An 18064-nucleotide genomic window follows, 5' to 3' on the forward strand; every position below is an offset into this window, starting at 1 on the left:
TCTAGTCTCTCTTTCACTTCTACAGTTAGCCAGAGAAAGTTCTCTGCTCTTTTAAGAGACACAGTCTTGCTCTTTTGGCCGGAGTGCAGTGGCGCCATCGTGACTCACTGCAGCATCTACCTCCTGGGCTCAAGCAGAGCTCTCTGCTTTTTTTTTTTTTTTTTTTTTTGAGACAGAGTCTCACTCTGTTGCCCAGGCTGGAGTGCAGTGGCGCGATCTCAGCTCACTGCAAGCTCTGCCTCCTGGGTTCATGCCATTCCTTGCCTCAGCCTCCCGAGTATCTGGGACTACAGGCGCCCGCCACCACACCCGGTTAATTTTTTGTATTTTTGGTAGAGACAGGGTTTCACTGTGTTAGCCAGGATGGTCTCGATCTCCTGACCTCGTGATCCGCCCGCCTCAGCCTCCCAAAGTGCTGGGATTACAGGCGTGAGCCACCGTGCCCGGCGAGCTGTCTGCTTTTAAGGGCTCATGGGCCCACCTGGATAATCTCCCTATCTTAAGGTCAACTGTACCATCTAATGTAACACAACAAAGCTCCATACCCCTGGAGCTCCTATTCAAAGGCTCCAGGGATTAGGGTAGGACATCTTTGGAGGGCTACTCTAGAAATTCTGCCTTCCACAGTCACTTAACCTTGATTTCATTCTGATCTGCTTTCTGAGAGAAACTTCCACATCCACTGTTTTCTGCGGCCCTTTGCATCCCTCTGGGAGATTCATTTGTATATAATCTTGCTTGTCCACATTTGAAGTGGATATTAGGGAGTATGCCCTCCTTGGGAATAGCACAGCTTTTGCAGTCTGGTTCCTGCCGGCATAAGCTAAGATCCCAAAAGTTTTCTTAATTTTTAAAAAATTTTATTTTTAATCAATACATAATTATACACATGTACATTTTGATGTTTCCATACAAACAAGATGTAGTGATCAGATCAGGCTAATTAGCATATCCATCATCTGAAACATTTATCCTTTGTGTTGGGGGTGTTCAATATCTTCTCTTCCAGCTATTTGAAAATATGTTATTGTTATCTATAGTCATCCTATAGTGCCGTAAAACACTACAACTTGTTCCTCCTAATTTTATGTCCTTTAACAAATCTGTCTTTTCCTCCTCTCTTCCCTTTCCAGCCACTAGTATCCTCTATTCTGTTTTTTACTTCCATGAGATCTTTTGTTAGCTTCCATGAATTGAACATGTGGTGTTAACTTTCTGTTCATGGCTTATTTTACTTCACATAACGACCTCCATTTCCATCTATGTTGCTGTGAATGCCAGGATTTCATTTTTTACGGCTGAATACTATTCCGTTGTGTATGTACACCATGTTTTCTTTATCCACTCATCTGTTGCTGGACACATTTTAATACCATATCTTGGCGATTGTGAATACTGCTGCAATAAACATGAGGGTGCAGGTATCTCTCTGATATATTTTCTTTCCTCCTCAAAGCTGTTTCCTCACCTGAACAATGAAAGGGGTTTTTAGTCCTGGCTTGTGTTTCTTTGTAAATTCCCTCACAAAGTTAGATTTCTGCTTCCATGTGCCAATAATCATACCCCAAATCCTTTCCCAGTCATAATTCTCAAGAAGTATTTCTTGTTTCTCAGCACCATACCCCTCAAATTTAGTGGTGAATACACTAAGTTCATTTGAACTCACAAAGGGCCACATCCTTAATCTAGCCTTTGCCATAAGGCTGAGTCGATCTGTTCAACTGAGAAATTTTATTGGCTCCCCCTCAAAGCTCTTTTTAGTCTGTCTGGGATTTAGAAGTGGTCAGGTTTTCTCACCCTTCAATCTTTAACATTTCTGAATACTCTATATTCTTTTTCATTTCTGCTCCCACATAGCCAGCCAATTATTTCTCCTGCAATACCTTGCCAAAGGCAGCCAAGAGAAGTTTCCATACCCCAACGCTGATTCTTTCCACCACTTATAAATAGGCTAACCATGAGATGCTTTCCAAGTTATCACAGGTAAGACTTTACTATCTTACCATCTTTCTAGCAGTTTTGTTTGTTGCCATGTAACTGGTAAGCTAGAACCTCATATTTTGGAATTTTGCTATTAAAGTACACAATTTCTGGTTCAAATGTATGCATTAGGGTAGGCTAACTGCTATAAGCATCCTGGAATCTCTGTGGCTTAATATACTAAAATCTTATTTCTTATTCATGTCACAGTTCAATACTGGGAGTGCTCATTCAAAGACCCAGCTTCTGTCTAGTGGTTCTGCCATTTTCTTGGGTCTCAGTGTTCTCATCTGAATCCTCTGGCTTTGGAAGGCAGAGAAGGGAGTAAAAAAAGGTGTGAAGTATTGGGCAGGAGAGTTTATTTTTAGGAAACTAGATTTGGAAAGTCCACATTCCCCTGCAGCTAGCTGTAAGAAAGACTAAAAAATAGTTCAGCTGTGGAAATCAGGTTGGTTAAAAACTCAGCAGACTCAATCACAGCAAACTGTGTTAATTAAAAAAAATCACAGACCAGGAAGATACAGGAAACCAGGATCAGGAATGGGGAAGGGAAGAGGAGGAACTGATCCAGCCCCTGTGAGGTAGCCCATAGTATAACGACCAAGGGTTGGGGACCTCTGACTTGGTTCTGGAATGCACTAATATATCCAAAGGCATCTAATTCTGGGTTGGGGTAAGACTGTAATTCAACTCCATAAAATGAGGAGGCGTTTGGCTGCTGCCAGAGGTTTGGAAATGTGCTTTTATTTTCAAACTCAGGTATGTGACACTCTACAGTTCAATGCTAGCACACCTGTGTGAGGCTTAACAACATGAGGAACTGATAGCCAGTGATACACAAATCCAGCACTTCCTCTCCATTTACTCTGTCAGGCTGTATATGGGGAGCCACACATATGGCTTTGTGGCAGCCAGAAAGTGAAGGTCTTTTTAGGAGGTGACATCAACAATGACACAAACACATCACTCTGCAACTGAAGGCAGGGAACCAGACTCCTAGGGCTAAGCAAAGATGTCAGACTTCAGAGGCATTTGGGGGACTCTTCAGATCCACATCCTCACTGAAAATCCAGGGCCTGTTTCTCTCCAGTTCACTACCGCTTGGGCAGCAGCTCCCACTGCTTCAGGCTGGTCTTTGCTTTCCAGAAAAGATGGACCCATAAGCACTTTTTCAGCCCTTGTATATATGGCTATTCTTATGCTCCCTTTTGGAGATGTCCTTTTCCTCGACCTCCCTTGCTTACAAATGGAATAGGGTGGGAGAGGGCCTGTGCCTGGAAGTACTCTTGCAGGCTTTTCTGTGGGGCAGCTGGAGGTGCAGGAGCTCTCCATAACTGCCTTCCTGGCCTTTGACTCATCCAGAAACAAAGGTAGGAAACTTGTGACCAAGTGAACAATGGGGCCAGCTGAGCCTGGCCCTTCTTTAAGGGAGGCGGAGATTAAACATTCCCCACCTGGAGTTCTGCTTCCACGGACACTCTCTGGAACTCTATTTGCATCCTGTCTTTGGCTCTGAGGGCCTCATGTAGCTAAAGCTCCTTCAGTTGTATCCAGACCCCCTGGAAGAGGCCGGGCAAGTCATCCACTTCTGCCCCCAGAGTCCCTCTGCCCTGCTCTGTAACTCTTTACCTTAATGGCACATCCTTGATCAACCCTGGCTTGGGCCTCAGTCATTTTCTAGCTACTGTAAAGGATGCCCCCTTCAATAAACATGCTATTTTAAAGTGGGGCATGCTTGGGGTGGGGGGTCTCTCTGAAGGAGTGACTGCATTGAGCCCAGTCCTTGAGCTTGGCAATGGTGTTGCTAGTCTGGTCTCATTCCTGCTCTCTCACAGAGTAGACTGAGAAACAGAATAAGCTGAGGTTAAGAAGGATGTTGCTTTTTGCATTGTGATGGTGGTGATGGTGCTGGTACTGAGAAGCATGCAGCATGTCAGCTGTCCCCAGGCTGCTCTCCACCACCTTAAATGTTTGCTTGTTCTTTTGAGCAACATTTAATGACACCCTCCCAAGTGTCAGCCACCGTGCTAGGCACTTACCCAAGAGATGGGTAAGACGTGGTTCTTGTCTTTGAGGAAAAATGCTAGGGGAGATGGATACATAAATAGGCCATGGTATACTATAGGTAAAGGTCAATAATAATAATGTTTAAAACGTGCCAGAAAGCACAGAGGAGTGTGTGACCTATTATGTTGTGTCTGGTGAGGAGTATGGAAGGAAGGTCATCAAAGCTGGTATGGAGGGGATAATTTTTGCACTTGGTCGAGAAGAGTGACCTGAAGAAAAGAGAAGAACAGCTGGAAAAAAAACTAGTGAGTGGAGGTCCAGCACTATGAGAGAAACTGTTTAGTTGGGGAGCCAGAGATGGAGTAGCTGATGGGCCACTTGGGGGAATGAGACTGAAATGTGAGGCTTCCAGCTAGGAGACCATCAGAAGAGTCAAGGAGAGCACAGCTCTGGAGCCAGCCTACCCTGGGGTTGAGCTCCAGCTCCATGATTTACTACCGGGGTGTCCTTGTCAAGTTACTTGTTCTTTTTGTGCTTCAGTTTCCTTATTTGAAAATGGGAAGGGTAGTATCCACTTCGTATTTTTTTTTCTTTTTCTTCAGGACTTAAATGAATTCATACCTATATAATACTGAGAACAGTGCTTGGCTCATAGTAAGTCATATATGAGTTTTAGCAATGAAAGCAAACAATATCAATAACAAAACAAAAATGCAAAACAATGACAACAAAACCCACATGGAAATCAAACCTCTACAAAACTGATGAAGGCAGTGGCTGTAAAAGTGGGGAGAGAAGTCAAAATGAAGAGTGGATGTGCTCCTTCAGTGTTGTGCTAAATAACTGGGGATGCTCTGAAACACCCCTAATTATACTTGGGTTGGAAACCCCATTTGAACTGAAGCACTGAGGTGCAAGTTTACTCTTGCATGTGGTCACACACAGAGTAAGAGACTGAAGCAGAAAGCACATCTTCTCTCCTCATTCACCTGTGAGGTGGGTTAACTGTTTTCAAAGAGAGAATAGGGAACAGATTGTGCTGTACAGCAGCTCAGAGTTGGCGTTTGAAATGGAGACTAGTAAGTCTGCCATTGAAGCCATGAGTTTTCTGTGTTTTTAAAACATCTTCAATCCATGTGGACAGCTCATTGAACAGGTGCCTGGTGACTGCCCCACACTAGTGAAAATCTGTGGGTTGGCTTGGCATGCATCTTATTTATCCAGAGCACACTTTTGAAGGGTTGTTGGCTCTGTGCACAGGCATGTTGTGTGTATGTGTGTACACAACAGTATGTGTGTATGTGTGGACAGATGCGTATATAGTAATTCATATCTTCCCATTTCAAGCACTGAGCTAAATTCAGCCTATACTTCTGAGAAGCCTTTCCTACTTCTGTAAAAAGAAACTGTCATTCCAAAGGAAAGAATGGGAGGCTGAAGTTATTGAAAATGAGATGGGAAATGGGAAGATAGTCACTTTGCAACTCCAAATTCCAGGTCTGATGCTTAGGGTGTTAGTCATTAAGCAAATTCTTCCTGATAACCAATTACGGAGAGGAAAAAAGAGAGTAAGTTTTTTACTGCCCCCTACCTCCTCCTCCCCCATGCCCCACTCCTTACCCCCAACCACCAGTGAAGGTGTTTTAGTTCTCCCCAGCCACCTGAGCTAGGGGCAGGAGACCTTCCCTTCCAATAGAGTTCCTTGGTGAAGGTGACTTCTTCATCCACTGGATGCTTTCCCAGGGCAGTTTTGTTGATCCTCCAAGAATATCAAGTCACTGTGTATGAATAGCTCCCACAGAAGTGCCGAGTGTTAAAAGAACCCTTCCTCATGACCTGATGGGATGGGCGGCAGTGTGTCCACACTTGGGCCTGACGTTATACTTGGGGAAAGGGTGGTAGTCTGAGTGTCTCAGAGCAGGGCACTGGCTAGGTGTGAGGTTTCCTACTGCTCTGTAGGCTGCTCATGCTGGAGTCCTGAGCTCCACCAGGAGTCCCTCTGGGCTGCCGAGCAAGTGGATCTTCCAAGGGGCCCATCAGCCTGCTCTCCACAAGAGTTATAGGAATTGTAGAGCCCCAGCACAACAGTCAACACCAGCATCACTGCAGCCATCATCCAGATCACTTGCCAGTGCTGACACAGTTTGGGATACATGACTTGTAAGAAATGGACCAATTCTTCAAGTTTGCTGTCAATGAAAAAAAAAATATGCAGAGGCTTTAGTATACTGGGCACACATATGATACACAGACCCACAGTTCTCTCTGTGGATAGCTTCCATGCTGTCTTGAGCAATAGTTCTCAAACTTACCTGTGCCTAGATTGGGTTGGCAGCAATTGTTCAAAATACCCCAAGCATACTGAATGAGAATATCCAAAGTTATGGTCCAGGAATCATTGGCTAAATTTTCCCAGGTGATTTTGATTCCACCAGTCCACAGCCTTGAAGTTGAGAGCTACTTGTCTAGATCATTCTACTTAATTGTTTGATCATCCATCCATACATGCCCTCATCTATTCACGGGGTGATTACTGATATCTGCACTCTCCCAAGCCCGGGGGTACAGGATTGGTTGGCCATGCATCTTTTTAGCACCTAGCTGCATTAATGATCAGTTCCAAGCTCTAACCTGTCCCTTGCCTCAGATGCATAATTCATTGTTCTCAGTTCCACATCTAACTGTGTCCAGAGTAGAAGGACTGTGCTAAACTCTAAGAAGCTTGATATCCAGTGATAAATGACAAGGGACTAGATCAACCTCAAGAGTTCACTTCAAACCATCCAAGAGCAGGCAGAAGGTTAGAAGCCTCTAGCAATGTCTGGGTGGTTTGTTCACGATGTTATCTCAACCTCATTAATATTTATTCTCTAATTTCTCCCTCTTCCTCCTTTTCTTCCTTCACTCTCTCCACACTTCTTTCTCTATCCCTTTCATCTCTCTCTTCCTCTCCGTTTTTGCCCCTTTTCCCTCTTGATTCCTTCCCAACTGTCTTTCATTTTGTCCTCTCTCTCTCTCTCTGTGGTGTGGTAAAAAGACACCGGGCAGATGGCCTGCTTTGACAAGTTCATTCTAGAGCTCTCTGAAGAAGCCCTGAGCCCCTTCATTAAGCTAGGATTTCCTGATGTTTTTAACCTCTAATCCAATTTAAAAAATAATATGAAAAATGAGAATACTGAGGATTCCTGAACCAAGGAGGTGGGGAAAGTGATAGAAGTGCTTTCTGAAGATCCTGAGGCTCATACACACACAGCAATGACCAAGCCATTGGCTGAGAAGCGGAGAGCTCAAATTTTGAGGTAGAAGAAAATGCATGACTAATAAAGGATTGACAGACTCAATAAATGCCCTCCTTAGAAAGGGACCAGATGCTCAGAATGCCTGCCTTGGATGCTAGGGCCACAGAGAACCTTGACAGTTTCCGTTCCATGCGGGAACCCCATCAGATCATTTCAGTCACAATTAAGGAAAGCACGAAAGTGAACACATTCGCTGATTTGAAAATCATTGACTATTTTCACAACTGTTGGGAAGGCAGGGTTTAGAAGTAGAAGGTTATTTTCTCTCAGCCCTTTGTAGATTCTCTAGATTCTATTTAGACAGAGTTGGATGCTAAAATGGAGCCTTTGGGGCTGTATTTCCATCCTCCAAAACAAGGTGCCAGAGTGGCTTCTCCCTACTCTAACCCCACTCTTAAGTGTGGCTCTAGAGGAAGAGACCAAGATCTGGCTGTGTGACCTTAGCTGGTCACCCATGGCTGGCCTATAAAAGAGTTTAGAAATAGATTAGAAATAGAATTTCTTTAGAAGTCAATTTTTGGTTATTATAAGTAAACTTCTGTTTCCTGAGAGTTACTGGAAAAGTAAAGGAACCTAAATGTCCTCTTAACCCCACAGAACTGGTTTGAACAGCTGTTAGGAGAAAAGACAAAAGTTTTATCTTGTACCTTATGAGTCTCACTTGTTCAATGTCAGAAGATGGTGCTTTCTGTTTTAATATGGTTAAAATATTGGGGTTCACCCAAAGTTTATTTAAACTGATCCTCAAGAGAGCAATATTTGTAACATAATTGTTATATGTAACAGATACGTGACTCAGACAAAAATACTTTAATGTGTGATGTTGAATCTCTTAAGCAATCAGCAGCTGGGCTGAACCCAGTGTTTTAAAAATGCACTAAGTAGGACATGGAACTCTTAATAACCTCAAACCTTGCTTGTTAGTGAGGTACCAACATTTCAGGGAAGAAATCATGTTTGAGAGCAGGTGCATGATAAATGTTACAGGCACCATTGCCACTCACTGATGACCAGGAGCTGGACAGAAAGGAACCAAGCTAAGCCTTACTTCCCCTGGAGTTTCATGAAATAGGAGGGAGCTGACAATTGCCTGAGATTGAATTAGCTAGATAAGACATTGAGCCCCTTGCTTTTTGCAAACCAGACTGTTTATATTCCATGTACTCTCTCTCTCTCTGTTTATTTCTCTTTTGTTCTTTCTCAGTGTTTGGAAGTGTTAGAAGTTCCAGTCTGTCTCTGCTGTATTCACGGGTGCCAGAGGAAAGGCTTTTTGTCTAGGGCTTTGCTTGACTGCATTAAAGGGGAGGAAGGCAATGTGGTGGACTGAGAAATATCAGCAGAGAACCCTCAGGAGGGAGATGAGGCCTAAGGAGAACAGGATCTGGTTGCCTGGAGTAGGGATTGCACTTTAATTGTTAAACTTGGAGGTTCTTTCACTGGGGAGGCAGTGTGTGATTTGTTTTCAGTGGAGAAGCATTTCTCCAGTTCTCCTAATGGCTCTTCCCCTGAACAATGGGGTCGACCGGCATGGGCTGAGACCTCTGACTTTAGTTGAATTCTCCACCAACTGGGCTCTATTGATAGCTCCTGTGTGCCTATCCATTTTGCTTCTAATCTTCACTTCATTACCTATTTGTTGCATGCATGTGGTTTCCAGAGTTTTCCAGCAATGAGGCACAGATACATACCCAGACTAGATAATATTTCAGCAGCTGATTAGATATTTTGTCTGGAGCTGCCCTGGACCCCAAGATATCCCAGGGGTCTAAAAACAGATTTTGGTGAAGGTTTTCCAAGGTGGCTATTACTACATTTTAAAAAATTAAAATTCAAGACTTGTGGTTTAACTATACTAATAGAGACAACATAGCTGAATATATGAAATTGGGCTGTCCTGAAAATCCAGAATGTTGGCATGGTTATTATATCTATGGGGTAGAGTACACCTCATCTATGGGTGCTAGTTTATCCTATCCCTAAGCATGAACTTCTGGGGGATAATTCAGGCCAGGTGGGGCTGAGACCTCATTCCTATAATACTTCATTGCATGGAGTGCCCTGGAACTAAATTAGGTCATTTCTACGATTCTGCATCCTAAAGGCCAGGCAGGAACCACAAGTGGGACAAGATACAGGTCTATATTCTCTTTATCTACATGTTATATTCTCCTCCCCCAACTTAGGGGAAAGTACCTTTGAAATAGGAAGTATTTGAAAAGAAAACCCCAAGTATTTCCAACCTAAAGTGAAGACCAAGCTTGATTGGTCAGCATGGTAGGCACCTGCTGGAGACTCACCTTTGCCACTGAGCTGAGTTTGCCCTCTATTCCGCGTGTCCTCCCTGTCCCTGTTCTTGTAAGAAACTCACTCCAGGGCTTCAAGTCAACTCTCTTTGTCTTGGGCCTCTTCATGGGGATGGCTACCTATAATTTCATCTGGGAAATGAGCTAACCATGGCTGGGCTGGGACGGACTCCATTCAGGGCCCTTCGCCCTTCCTTAGCTCCTGGAGCTCTTGATTGTCATCCTCCCTTCCCATGACTGCCCCTGACCTCTCAAGCTCTTGCAAACTTCTCATTGCTAGCTATCTTGGCTCTTTGGGATTTCCTCTACCTCCTACCCAACATGTGTGCCCTCTTGGTTTCTTTGGCTACTCACTGGGGCCCCAGATTCACTGCTGCCCTGGACTGGCATTTCCAGGGATTTTGTGCATTTAAATTAGATGAATTGTAACCCCCATTTCAGCAACGGCAAGGACTCCAAACACAGGCTTCCCACCTGCTTCTTGGGCCCTTTTCCTCTTCCTCAGTTTCTTCTACCTCTTCAGGTTCCTCAGGACTCTCACTCTTCTGTTCTTCCTCCTCCTCCTTCAGGTCTTGAAGTTCTTTGGTCTTCTTTAGACCTTCTTGGAATCTGGGGGGCAAAAAGGAACAGTTGAGTCTGGAAAGGCCAGATGCAGTGCATCCTTTCCTGAGTTCCTAGGGGAGGGGACTTGAGCAGCACCTCCAATAATTATGTGCTTCCTGTGGTTCCACAAAACAGGAAAAAGCTGGGAAGCTCCACTGAATCCTAAGGCAGCTCATGCCAGTACCATTTCCCCTCACTCCTCAGTCATCCTTCCTGTTTATGTGAAAGTGTGACAAAACTGACAGGGAAAAAATGTGGCGCAGGGTCTCCTGACTGGGTTCTTAACCCACAAAACATTCCGTAGGGCTAAGATTGTATTTGTTCTCCACGTGACCGTGGAGCTTCAGCCTCTCATCTGTAAAAGAGGGAGGGTGACACTCATTTCACAGGGCGTTGGAATGATTTTTGCCAGTGCCAGGCACATGGCTTGATCTAGAGAGGTACTCAGTAAATGTTTACGAAACCAATGAAGGAGTTCATGCCCATGCATTCCAAGGATAGAGCACAGTGGTGGGTGAAAAAGGCAGGCTTTCGAAGAGAAACCCTTGTGGTTTTTCTCCCCCAGGATCAATATTACCCCAAACATACTCTGTTCACTTGTCCTACGCTGAGTGTCTAACACTAGCAGTTTGGCTGGGCAAACCCACCACTGAAGCCCATGGGTTCTGTGTCAGTGGGAAGCTATGTCTTCCTCATGAGCTATGGAGACAGGAGACGCATAGGGCACCATACATGGTTGGAGGTGATTCTCTACCTTGAGGCTTGGGCCCTGCTCAGGACTTGGTCTCTCCAGTGCTGACAACTGGCCATGGGTGCTATTGAAGCTCAAATGGAGGAGGAGGCAGTTCGAAGTTGAAGAGACTCCATTTATAGGAGGAAGGAGTGACTAAAGCAGTTCTAGGAAGCAGAGCTGCAGCTGCTCCTGGGCACTGCTGGCAGCAATATGACTGCTTTGAGCACGTGTCAGGAAGCCTCAGGCACCACCAAGAGGAACCCATCCAGGACCCCTGATTTCCAGACTATTCTGAGCGGTGGCATTCTGGTGGCTCTCTGCCTAAAAAGAGGGCAGTCTCGTTATTGTCTAACCACACCCTCTGACCCTGCTTCCTCCTGTCCTTCCTGTGGAACAGTCTTGCTCTTTCCTATGTAGTTCCTTCCTGTGGCAAGGAGGTCCTGCGGCCACTAGTTACTTCCCTAAAGCCTCTAAGAAACAAGAAAGACCCATGGGAAGGCATCTTCTGAGAACTGCCAGGTGCCCTTGGGGTGGCTGAGGTCTGACTCACCCCTTGCTGTAGGCTTCTTCCTCCATCCTGGCCTTGGTCTCCTGGCTAAGCTCCTCCAGGCAGCTCAGGGTCAGCGCAGGAGCAGAGGCTTCACAATCTGGGTCCCCATTTGTCTTTCCACTAGTGAGAAGAGGGAAGTACAGGGCATCATTTCAGAAAAAGGTGGAGGCCTAAAAACAAAACCATGTTTTTGGCCCGATTCCTGATTAGGAATGAGGAAACTCAGGCTTTTTCAGTAACTTTCAGATTTTTTCCCAATCCTTCTACCCTGAGACAAGATTTTATAAAGGTCCTAGTCCATGAATTTTCCCCAGCCCATTAAATACCTCACCAGCTCCCCTTCTCCTCATGCTCCCAAATTGGCATTTATTCTTATTCCAGGAGATGCTGTAATGGGTGATCTACAGCACTGAGATGAGGAAAATGGGGGCAGACCAGCACGTTTAAGGTCATTCCATTCCTGTTGTCTATCTTTCACCTGAAGACCCCCACTCATCTTTTCAAATATCCACCGAGCATGACTAAGCCACAGGCACATTGTAATGTGCTGGGGGCACATTAGAAAATAAAGAAATGGTTTTTACCAACATGGAACTTAGCAGAAGGAAAAGCCCCAAAAAAGGAAAGAAAAAATATGTGATTAATTGCAAATTATAACTTTTATGAAAGAAATTCTGTACAGTGACAGAAAATAACAAGGAGAGAATGTGTTTAGAGTGACTAGTTAGAAAAGGCCTCTCTGAGGTGCTGAAGTTGAAGCACAGGCCTGAAGGATGAGAAGTCAGATGTATTAATAGCAGAGGAGAGGGTTGGGTGTGGTGGCTCATGCTTGTAATCCCAGCACTTTGGGAGGCCAAGGCGGGCGGATCACCTGAGATCAGGAGTTCGAGACCAGCCTGGCCAACATGGTGAAACCCCATCTCTACTAAAAATACAAAAATTAGCCAGGTGTGGTGGCACACACCTGTAATCCCAGGTACTCGGGAGGCTGAGGCAAGAGAATCGCTTGAGCCTGGAGGCAGAGGTTGCAGTGAGCTGAGATCACACCACTGCACTCCAGCCTGGATGACAAAGCAAAACTCAGTAAAGAAGCAGAGGAGAGATCATTCCAGGAAGAGAATGGGGGTTATGTAAAGACTCTGAGACACAAAAGGTGCTGAGTTGTTTGAGAACTTAAAAAGAGGCAGTGTGGCAGGAGTTAACTTTTGGACAAGAGACATTTGCAATGCCTGTGAGGTATCCAAAGGGAGATGTCAAGTAGACGGTTGAATTCACCAAAGTGAGTCAGGGAAGTTTTAGCTGGAGATATTCATTTGGTGTCATCAGAACATAAATGTTATTTAAAGCCACGGGGATAGACAAGATTGCTTAGGGAGATAATATGAAGAAAGACAAGAGGAGGACCCAGGACCAAGTCATGAGGAACTCCACACTTGTCTCAGGTGGAAAAGAAGGCATCTTCAGAGAAGGCTGAGAAGTAGCAGCCAGAGAGGTAAGAGGAAACCTAGGAGCAGGTGGAGTCTTGGGAGCCAGGAGACAAGAGCTCATCAAGGCGGAAGAGTAAACAGTGCCACACACTTCTGAGTTTGAAGCGTGCAGACAAGGTGACTATTAGATTTGATAATACAGAGGTCAACAGGAGCCTCTATGTAATGTTGGGAGCCAAGCACAGGTTTAAAGTAAAGAAAGGGAGGTTGGAAAGGGGAAGCCACAGACACAGCAATTCGAGTAGGAAGGAGAGTAGAGGGGTGTGTTGGAGAGAGTGTGCAGCTGAAGTAGGTCAAGGGAGGATGCACATTTGAATGTAGGTAGAAATGATCCAGTAGAGGATGAGAGAAAGGGATGCCCGAAGGAACTCAGTCTTTGCAAAAGGAAATAGGGACAGACCTTGGAAAACTAGAGAATCTCTCCTTGTTTGTAACAAAGGTTAAGATGATGATGAAGTTGTTGGGCTGGAGATCTGGTGAAGGAAAGTGAGAGGGCTCCTATGGGAATGTAGCTTAGGTATTCTCTATAAAGTGGAAGGCAAGGTCATCTGCTGAGAGTGAGAGGTAGAGGGGTCTAGGAAGGTCTGTGGAGAGAGGAGGGGTGTAAAAGAGTTAAATGAGAAAGAAGGAAAACAGACATACTAGAACATCTTGGTAAGATGGCTGGGAGGTGCTGGGAGATCATTGCAGGTATGGGATCACAAGTTTAAAGGAAGTATCCAGATGGCTATGCTTTCCCTAGAAATCCTGCAGCCCACCTTCATGTCCTGATTCCCAATGGGAGCAATGTTGTCATGGAGGAGTCCTCCAACAAGGCAACACTGTGAGCAGAGCTTTCCAGCCAGGACTCTGAAAGATCACAGCTGCCACCCTCCCTGAACTCTCAGACAGGGTTTATGAGTGAGCCTTGTATCTTCTCCTCATTCTTGGCATCAGTTTCCCATCTCTTAGTTTTCCTCAGACCTTTTAAAATTTACATTTAGTCAGGCTGGAAACCACAACCCATTGTGAACAAGAAAGATAACGCTCTAAAAATACCAGCTATTCATAACATTTCTCCTTTTGCAAATTACATTATCCACTCCCTTCCATGTGACCTTGGCCTAATGTGCAGTTTCCTATTTATCCAAATGACTGGAGCAAGAGGAGAAAAACATAGCTACAGCCAAGGGCAGGGAAAGTAATTCTTTCATGAAATATATATATATAAGAAATGAGATATTGGTATCAGACTTTTGATTTATATACAACTGTCAGCCTTAGAGGTTCCTTAATGTTAAGCATGCGTGAAGGAGGACAGTGTAGTATAAAGGAAAAGAACTCGCCTGAGGCAAACCTGGATTCAAATACCAGCTCCAAGACATGCAAATTACTTAATCTTCCTGAACTTCAGATTCCTCAACTGTAAAATGGGGATAGTAATACATACCTGATGGTGGAGGTGTAAGAATTAATGAAGAAATGTAAATAAACTTTCTGGAATATGGCACTCAACAAATTATATCTGCTATTATTATTGTTATATAGTAAATGTATTGGTACATTTCGGGAGCAATCTAAGCTACCTCCAAATATGACTCATAAAAAATCCAGGCAATTATTTATATCATCAAGGGAGAACTTGTTATATATTACTGAGACACTTCAGAGTCAGAGGAAACCTAAATGTGAACTAATTTAAGGTATGGTAAATTAACATTACATTTTCATAAAATGGCTTTAGGAACTTTCTCAGGTGCATGTCTATTGTGTGTCATCACACATTATGCACCTTAGAATTTTGCAGATAAGTGACTGTAAACAAAGCTCTCATTGTCCTTGGGTCACTGATCTCTAGAGAGGAAAACTTTTCCCTAGCAGGGGCCAGGAAGCCCATTTCATCAACTCTTTTACATGCAGATCTTCTGTTCATTTCAGCTCCCCTATAGGGCTCTCATATACATTCTCTCACTTGATCTTTCCAATGATAAGAAGAGCTAAACATTAACTTATATGTATCAGGCTGTGGTCTAACATCTCATTTAAGGCTCACAAATGACCCAAGAAGGTATTAGTGTTCTCTGTCTGACAGATGAGGAAACCAAGGCTCAAAAAGTAGGCTGAGGCATGAGAATCGCATTTCAAGTGATTTCATATCTGTCAAACATAGAACAGTAATACCTTCTTGGGTCATTTGTGAGCCTTATATGAGATGTTAGAACAGAGCCTGATAAATAAGTTAACTTTTAGCTCTTCTTATCATTGGAAAGATCAAGTGAGAGAATGTATATGATCTTGGGACCAGCCCAAGATCATATAACCAGTGTGTGGTAGAGTTCAAATTTTACCCTGTGCAGTCTGATATGTGCCCATTCTTCTGACTGCACTATCTGCCACCTAGGTAGGGTATTATCCCATTTCACAGGTAAGAAACCCAAGCTCAGGTTGATTAAGTGACTTGCCTAAATTCACGTTATTGGTGCTGGGACTCTCACCTTGGTCTTCTACCTGCGTGTCAAGATGGACTTTCCAGCCCTCCATGAACCCCCACCTTTCTTTCAATAGAAGTCTCTTCCTTTCACTCTGCTGGGTGAAGCCGTTCCTGCCCTCAGGCTGGACCATGGCTTCCATGCTGCCCCTCTTTTCAAGGCTGCTTGTCTACAGTGTAAGTGGCTGGGAGGGCCTTTGTTTACTGTGTGTGTGGGGGGGGGGGGGGGTGGGGGGAGTGGAGGGGTTGCAGGTAGGGTGGGAAGTGGGGGAAACACAACATGTAAAATGTTTGCTGTTCTCTCCTGACCTCTAAACTGAGCTTGTAGTTTCCTAAATATCTTCTCTAACTATCTGGAAGTTTCTCTCTAAGCATCTTTAAGACTAAGCTCAAATGCCTTCTCCTCTGTGAAACCTTTGCTGGTGTTCTCCCCTCCCCCACACCCTCTGGTTAAAGTTGATCTCTCCTTTTTTTTTTTTTTTTTCTTGAGACAGGGTCCCGCTCTGTCACTCAGGCTGGAGTGCAGTGGCATGATCTGGGCACACTGCAACCTCCACCTCCGAGGTTCAAGCGATTCTCCTGCCTCAGCCTCCCAAGTAGCTGAGATTACAGGCGTGCACCATCACGCCTGGCTAATATTTGCATTTTTAGTAGAAATGGGGTTTCACCATGTTGGTCAGGCTGGTCTTGAACTCCTGGCCTCAAGTGATCCACCTGCCTCGGCCTCCCAAAGTGCTGGGGTTACAGGCATGAGCCACCGCACCTGGCCCTCTCTCTCCCTTTATGCTGCCACCGCACCTCTGTGACAGCATGACTCACAGGGAGGCATTGATGTATGTTTTAGATACCTGCATATGACTGTAATCACAGGAAGAAGGACTGTGTTTGGGTCAGAATAGTGCCTGGCATACAGTAGGTGCCTTTAAGTGCCTGTCAAGTTGCATCGGTTTCACTATGACTTATCCAGTCCTTACCTAGGAATGTTGTAAAAGGCACAAGTCCTCTCTGTAAATGGTTATTTCCTGAGAACCCAGTGTTTGGGTTGGACTAAACGAATCTGTAATCATGGCTATAAACTGGAGCTGAGCACAGCTTGTGCCCACCCTAGGGATTTCTGGCCCGAAGGCTCATGGATCTTGGCATCTGTCCCCTGCCTGAAATCCTATGTGCTTTCTTTCTGGGATGATTCATGAAAATGAGGCTCATTATTCTCATACGTGCACCAGGTCAAAAATGTTTGTCATTGTGCTCAGCTCTCACTAATGTGAAGAACTATTTAGTCAAAATATATTTTTGGACAGGCAGGTATATTAGATTGAACTTTTCCCACATGGTATACAATATTTGAAAGTGGCTACTATCCTTTGTGATGGGCATATCTTCTTGGGCTCAGCAATATTTCCAAGTCACCCCCACTGCCATGGTTCCCTCTGACAAGCCCAGCCCAGGGAACCCAAGCTTCCTTACTCCGTGTTACTCAGTCCTAGATACCTGGGGTCCACCACAAGTTTATTGGGGTGGGTGGGGGGGAGGGAGGAATTCACTCCAAGATACCATCAGCAAAGGGGAGTTGCTTACTGTACAAATTTAGTGTCCTATGAAATCTTTAAGGAATTTACCCTGGGTGCTTCAAGAGTATAGAAACATGGTTATTTTTAGAGATTCAGAGTTAAAATTGCTCTGTGATACATTAACATAATAACCCCTTTTTGACACTAACCGTATGCATCATCTACATCCTGGTTTTGCTGATCCCTCTGTGAACGGTTCCACACACACCCTGTCTCTCACCCCGACTCTGTTCTCCACTCCATGCCCAACCGGTCACCAGGCTCTTTCAAAAATAGCTCTTAAATTCATCCTCTTCTCTATGGTCACACTGAACTTCGTTTTGTTCTTCCAGTTGGGCGGTCTATTAAAAGGGTAAGGGCATGTGCTCTGCTATCTACCAGCTGTGTAACCTCAGGCAAGTGACGATTTCTCTGAGCTTCAGTTTCCTCATCTATAAAACAGAGATATTAATAGTATACCTCCCTCATGGAATTACTGTGAGGATTAACTGAGATTATTAATACAAAGCAATTAGCAAAGCACTTGGCATAAAGCGAGGTGCAGCAAATAGTTAACAGTAATTACCATTGTCATCAGTGCAGTAGTTAACAGTAATTACCATTGTCATCAGTGCAGTAAATAGTTAACAGTAATTACCATTGTCATCAGTGCTGTAAATAGTCAACAGTAATTACCATTGTCATCATTATCATTATCATCATTCCTTGAATACTCCATACTTTGTCACATGGACAAAGCCTGGAATGTTGTTAACCTCCTGTTCACCTAGTTGATTATGTACCCTTTAGATTTTTACTTTAAAAGTAAGTTCCTAGAGGGAAACTTTTTTTTTTTTTTTTTTTTTTGAGACAGGGTCTGGTTCTGTCGCTCAGGTTCCAGGCTGCAGTGCAGTGGTGCAATCTCAGCTCACTGAAACTTCTCCCGCCTGGGGTCAAGCCATCCTCCCACCTCATCCTCCCGAGTAGCTGGGACTACAGGTGGACGCCACCATGCCTGGCTAATTTTTATATTTTTTGTAGAGATGGGGCTTTCGTTATATTGCCCAGGCTGGTCTTGAACTCTT

At 44.4% G+C, this 18064-nt stretch overlaps 1 protein-coding gene and 1 long non-coding RNA gene across 13 annotated transcripts in view; one reads left to right on the plus strand and one right to left on the minus strand.

Moving 5' to 3' along the window:
• Positions 1–18064, plus strand: part of LOC129525359 (uncharacterized) — a 110286-nt gene that overhangs the window by 28950 nt on the left and 63272 nt on the right. The gene's annotated exons all lie outside the window — the stretch shown is intronic.
• IRAG1 (inositol 1,4,5-triphosphate receptor associated 1) overlaps positions 830–18064 on the minus strand; it is a 157732-nt gene continuing 140497 nt past the window's right edge. For 4 of the 12 annotated variants that reach the window (XM_055355434.2, XM_055355437.2, XM_055355436.2 and 1 more), the window contains 3 exons: positions 11476–11595; positions 10064–10198; positions 830–6176 (listed from right to left, as the gene is read on the minus strand). In XM_055355434.2, the coding sequence (XP_055211409.1) occupies positions 5933–6176; positions 10064–10198; positions 11476–11595 (499 nt within the window). In that variant the 3' untranslated portion in view covers positions 830–5932. Of the gene's footprint in view, positions 6177–10063; positions 10199–11475; positions 11596–17104; positions 17432–18064 lie in introns of those variants that run through there. The other 8 variants (XM_055355440.2, XM_019036685.4, XM_055355444.2 and 5 more) reach the window with 4 other exon arrangements.

Source organism: Gorilla gorilla, chromosome 9 (genome assembly GCF_029281585.2).
Source record: "Gorilla gorilla gorilla isolate KB3781 chromosome 9, NHGRI_mGorGor1-v2.1_pri, whole genome shotgun sequence".
Classification (NCBI taxonomy): Eukaryota; Metazoa; Chordata; class Mammalia; order Primates; family Hominidae; genus Gorilla; species Gorilla gorilla.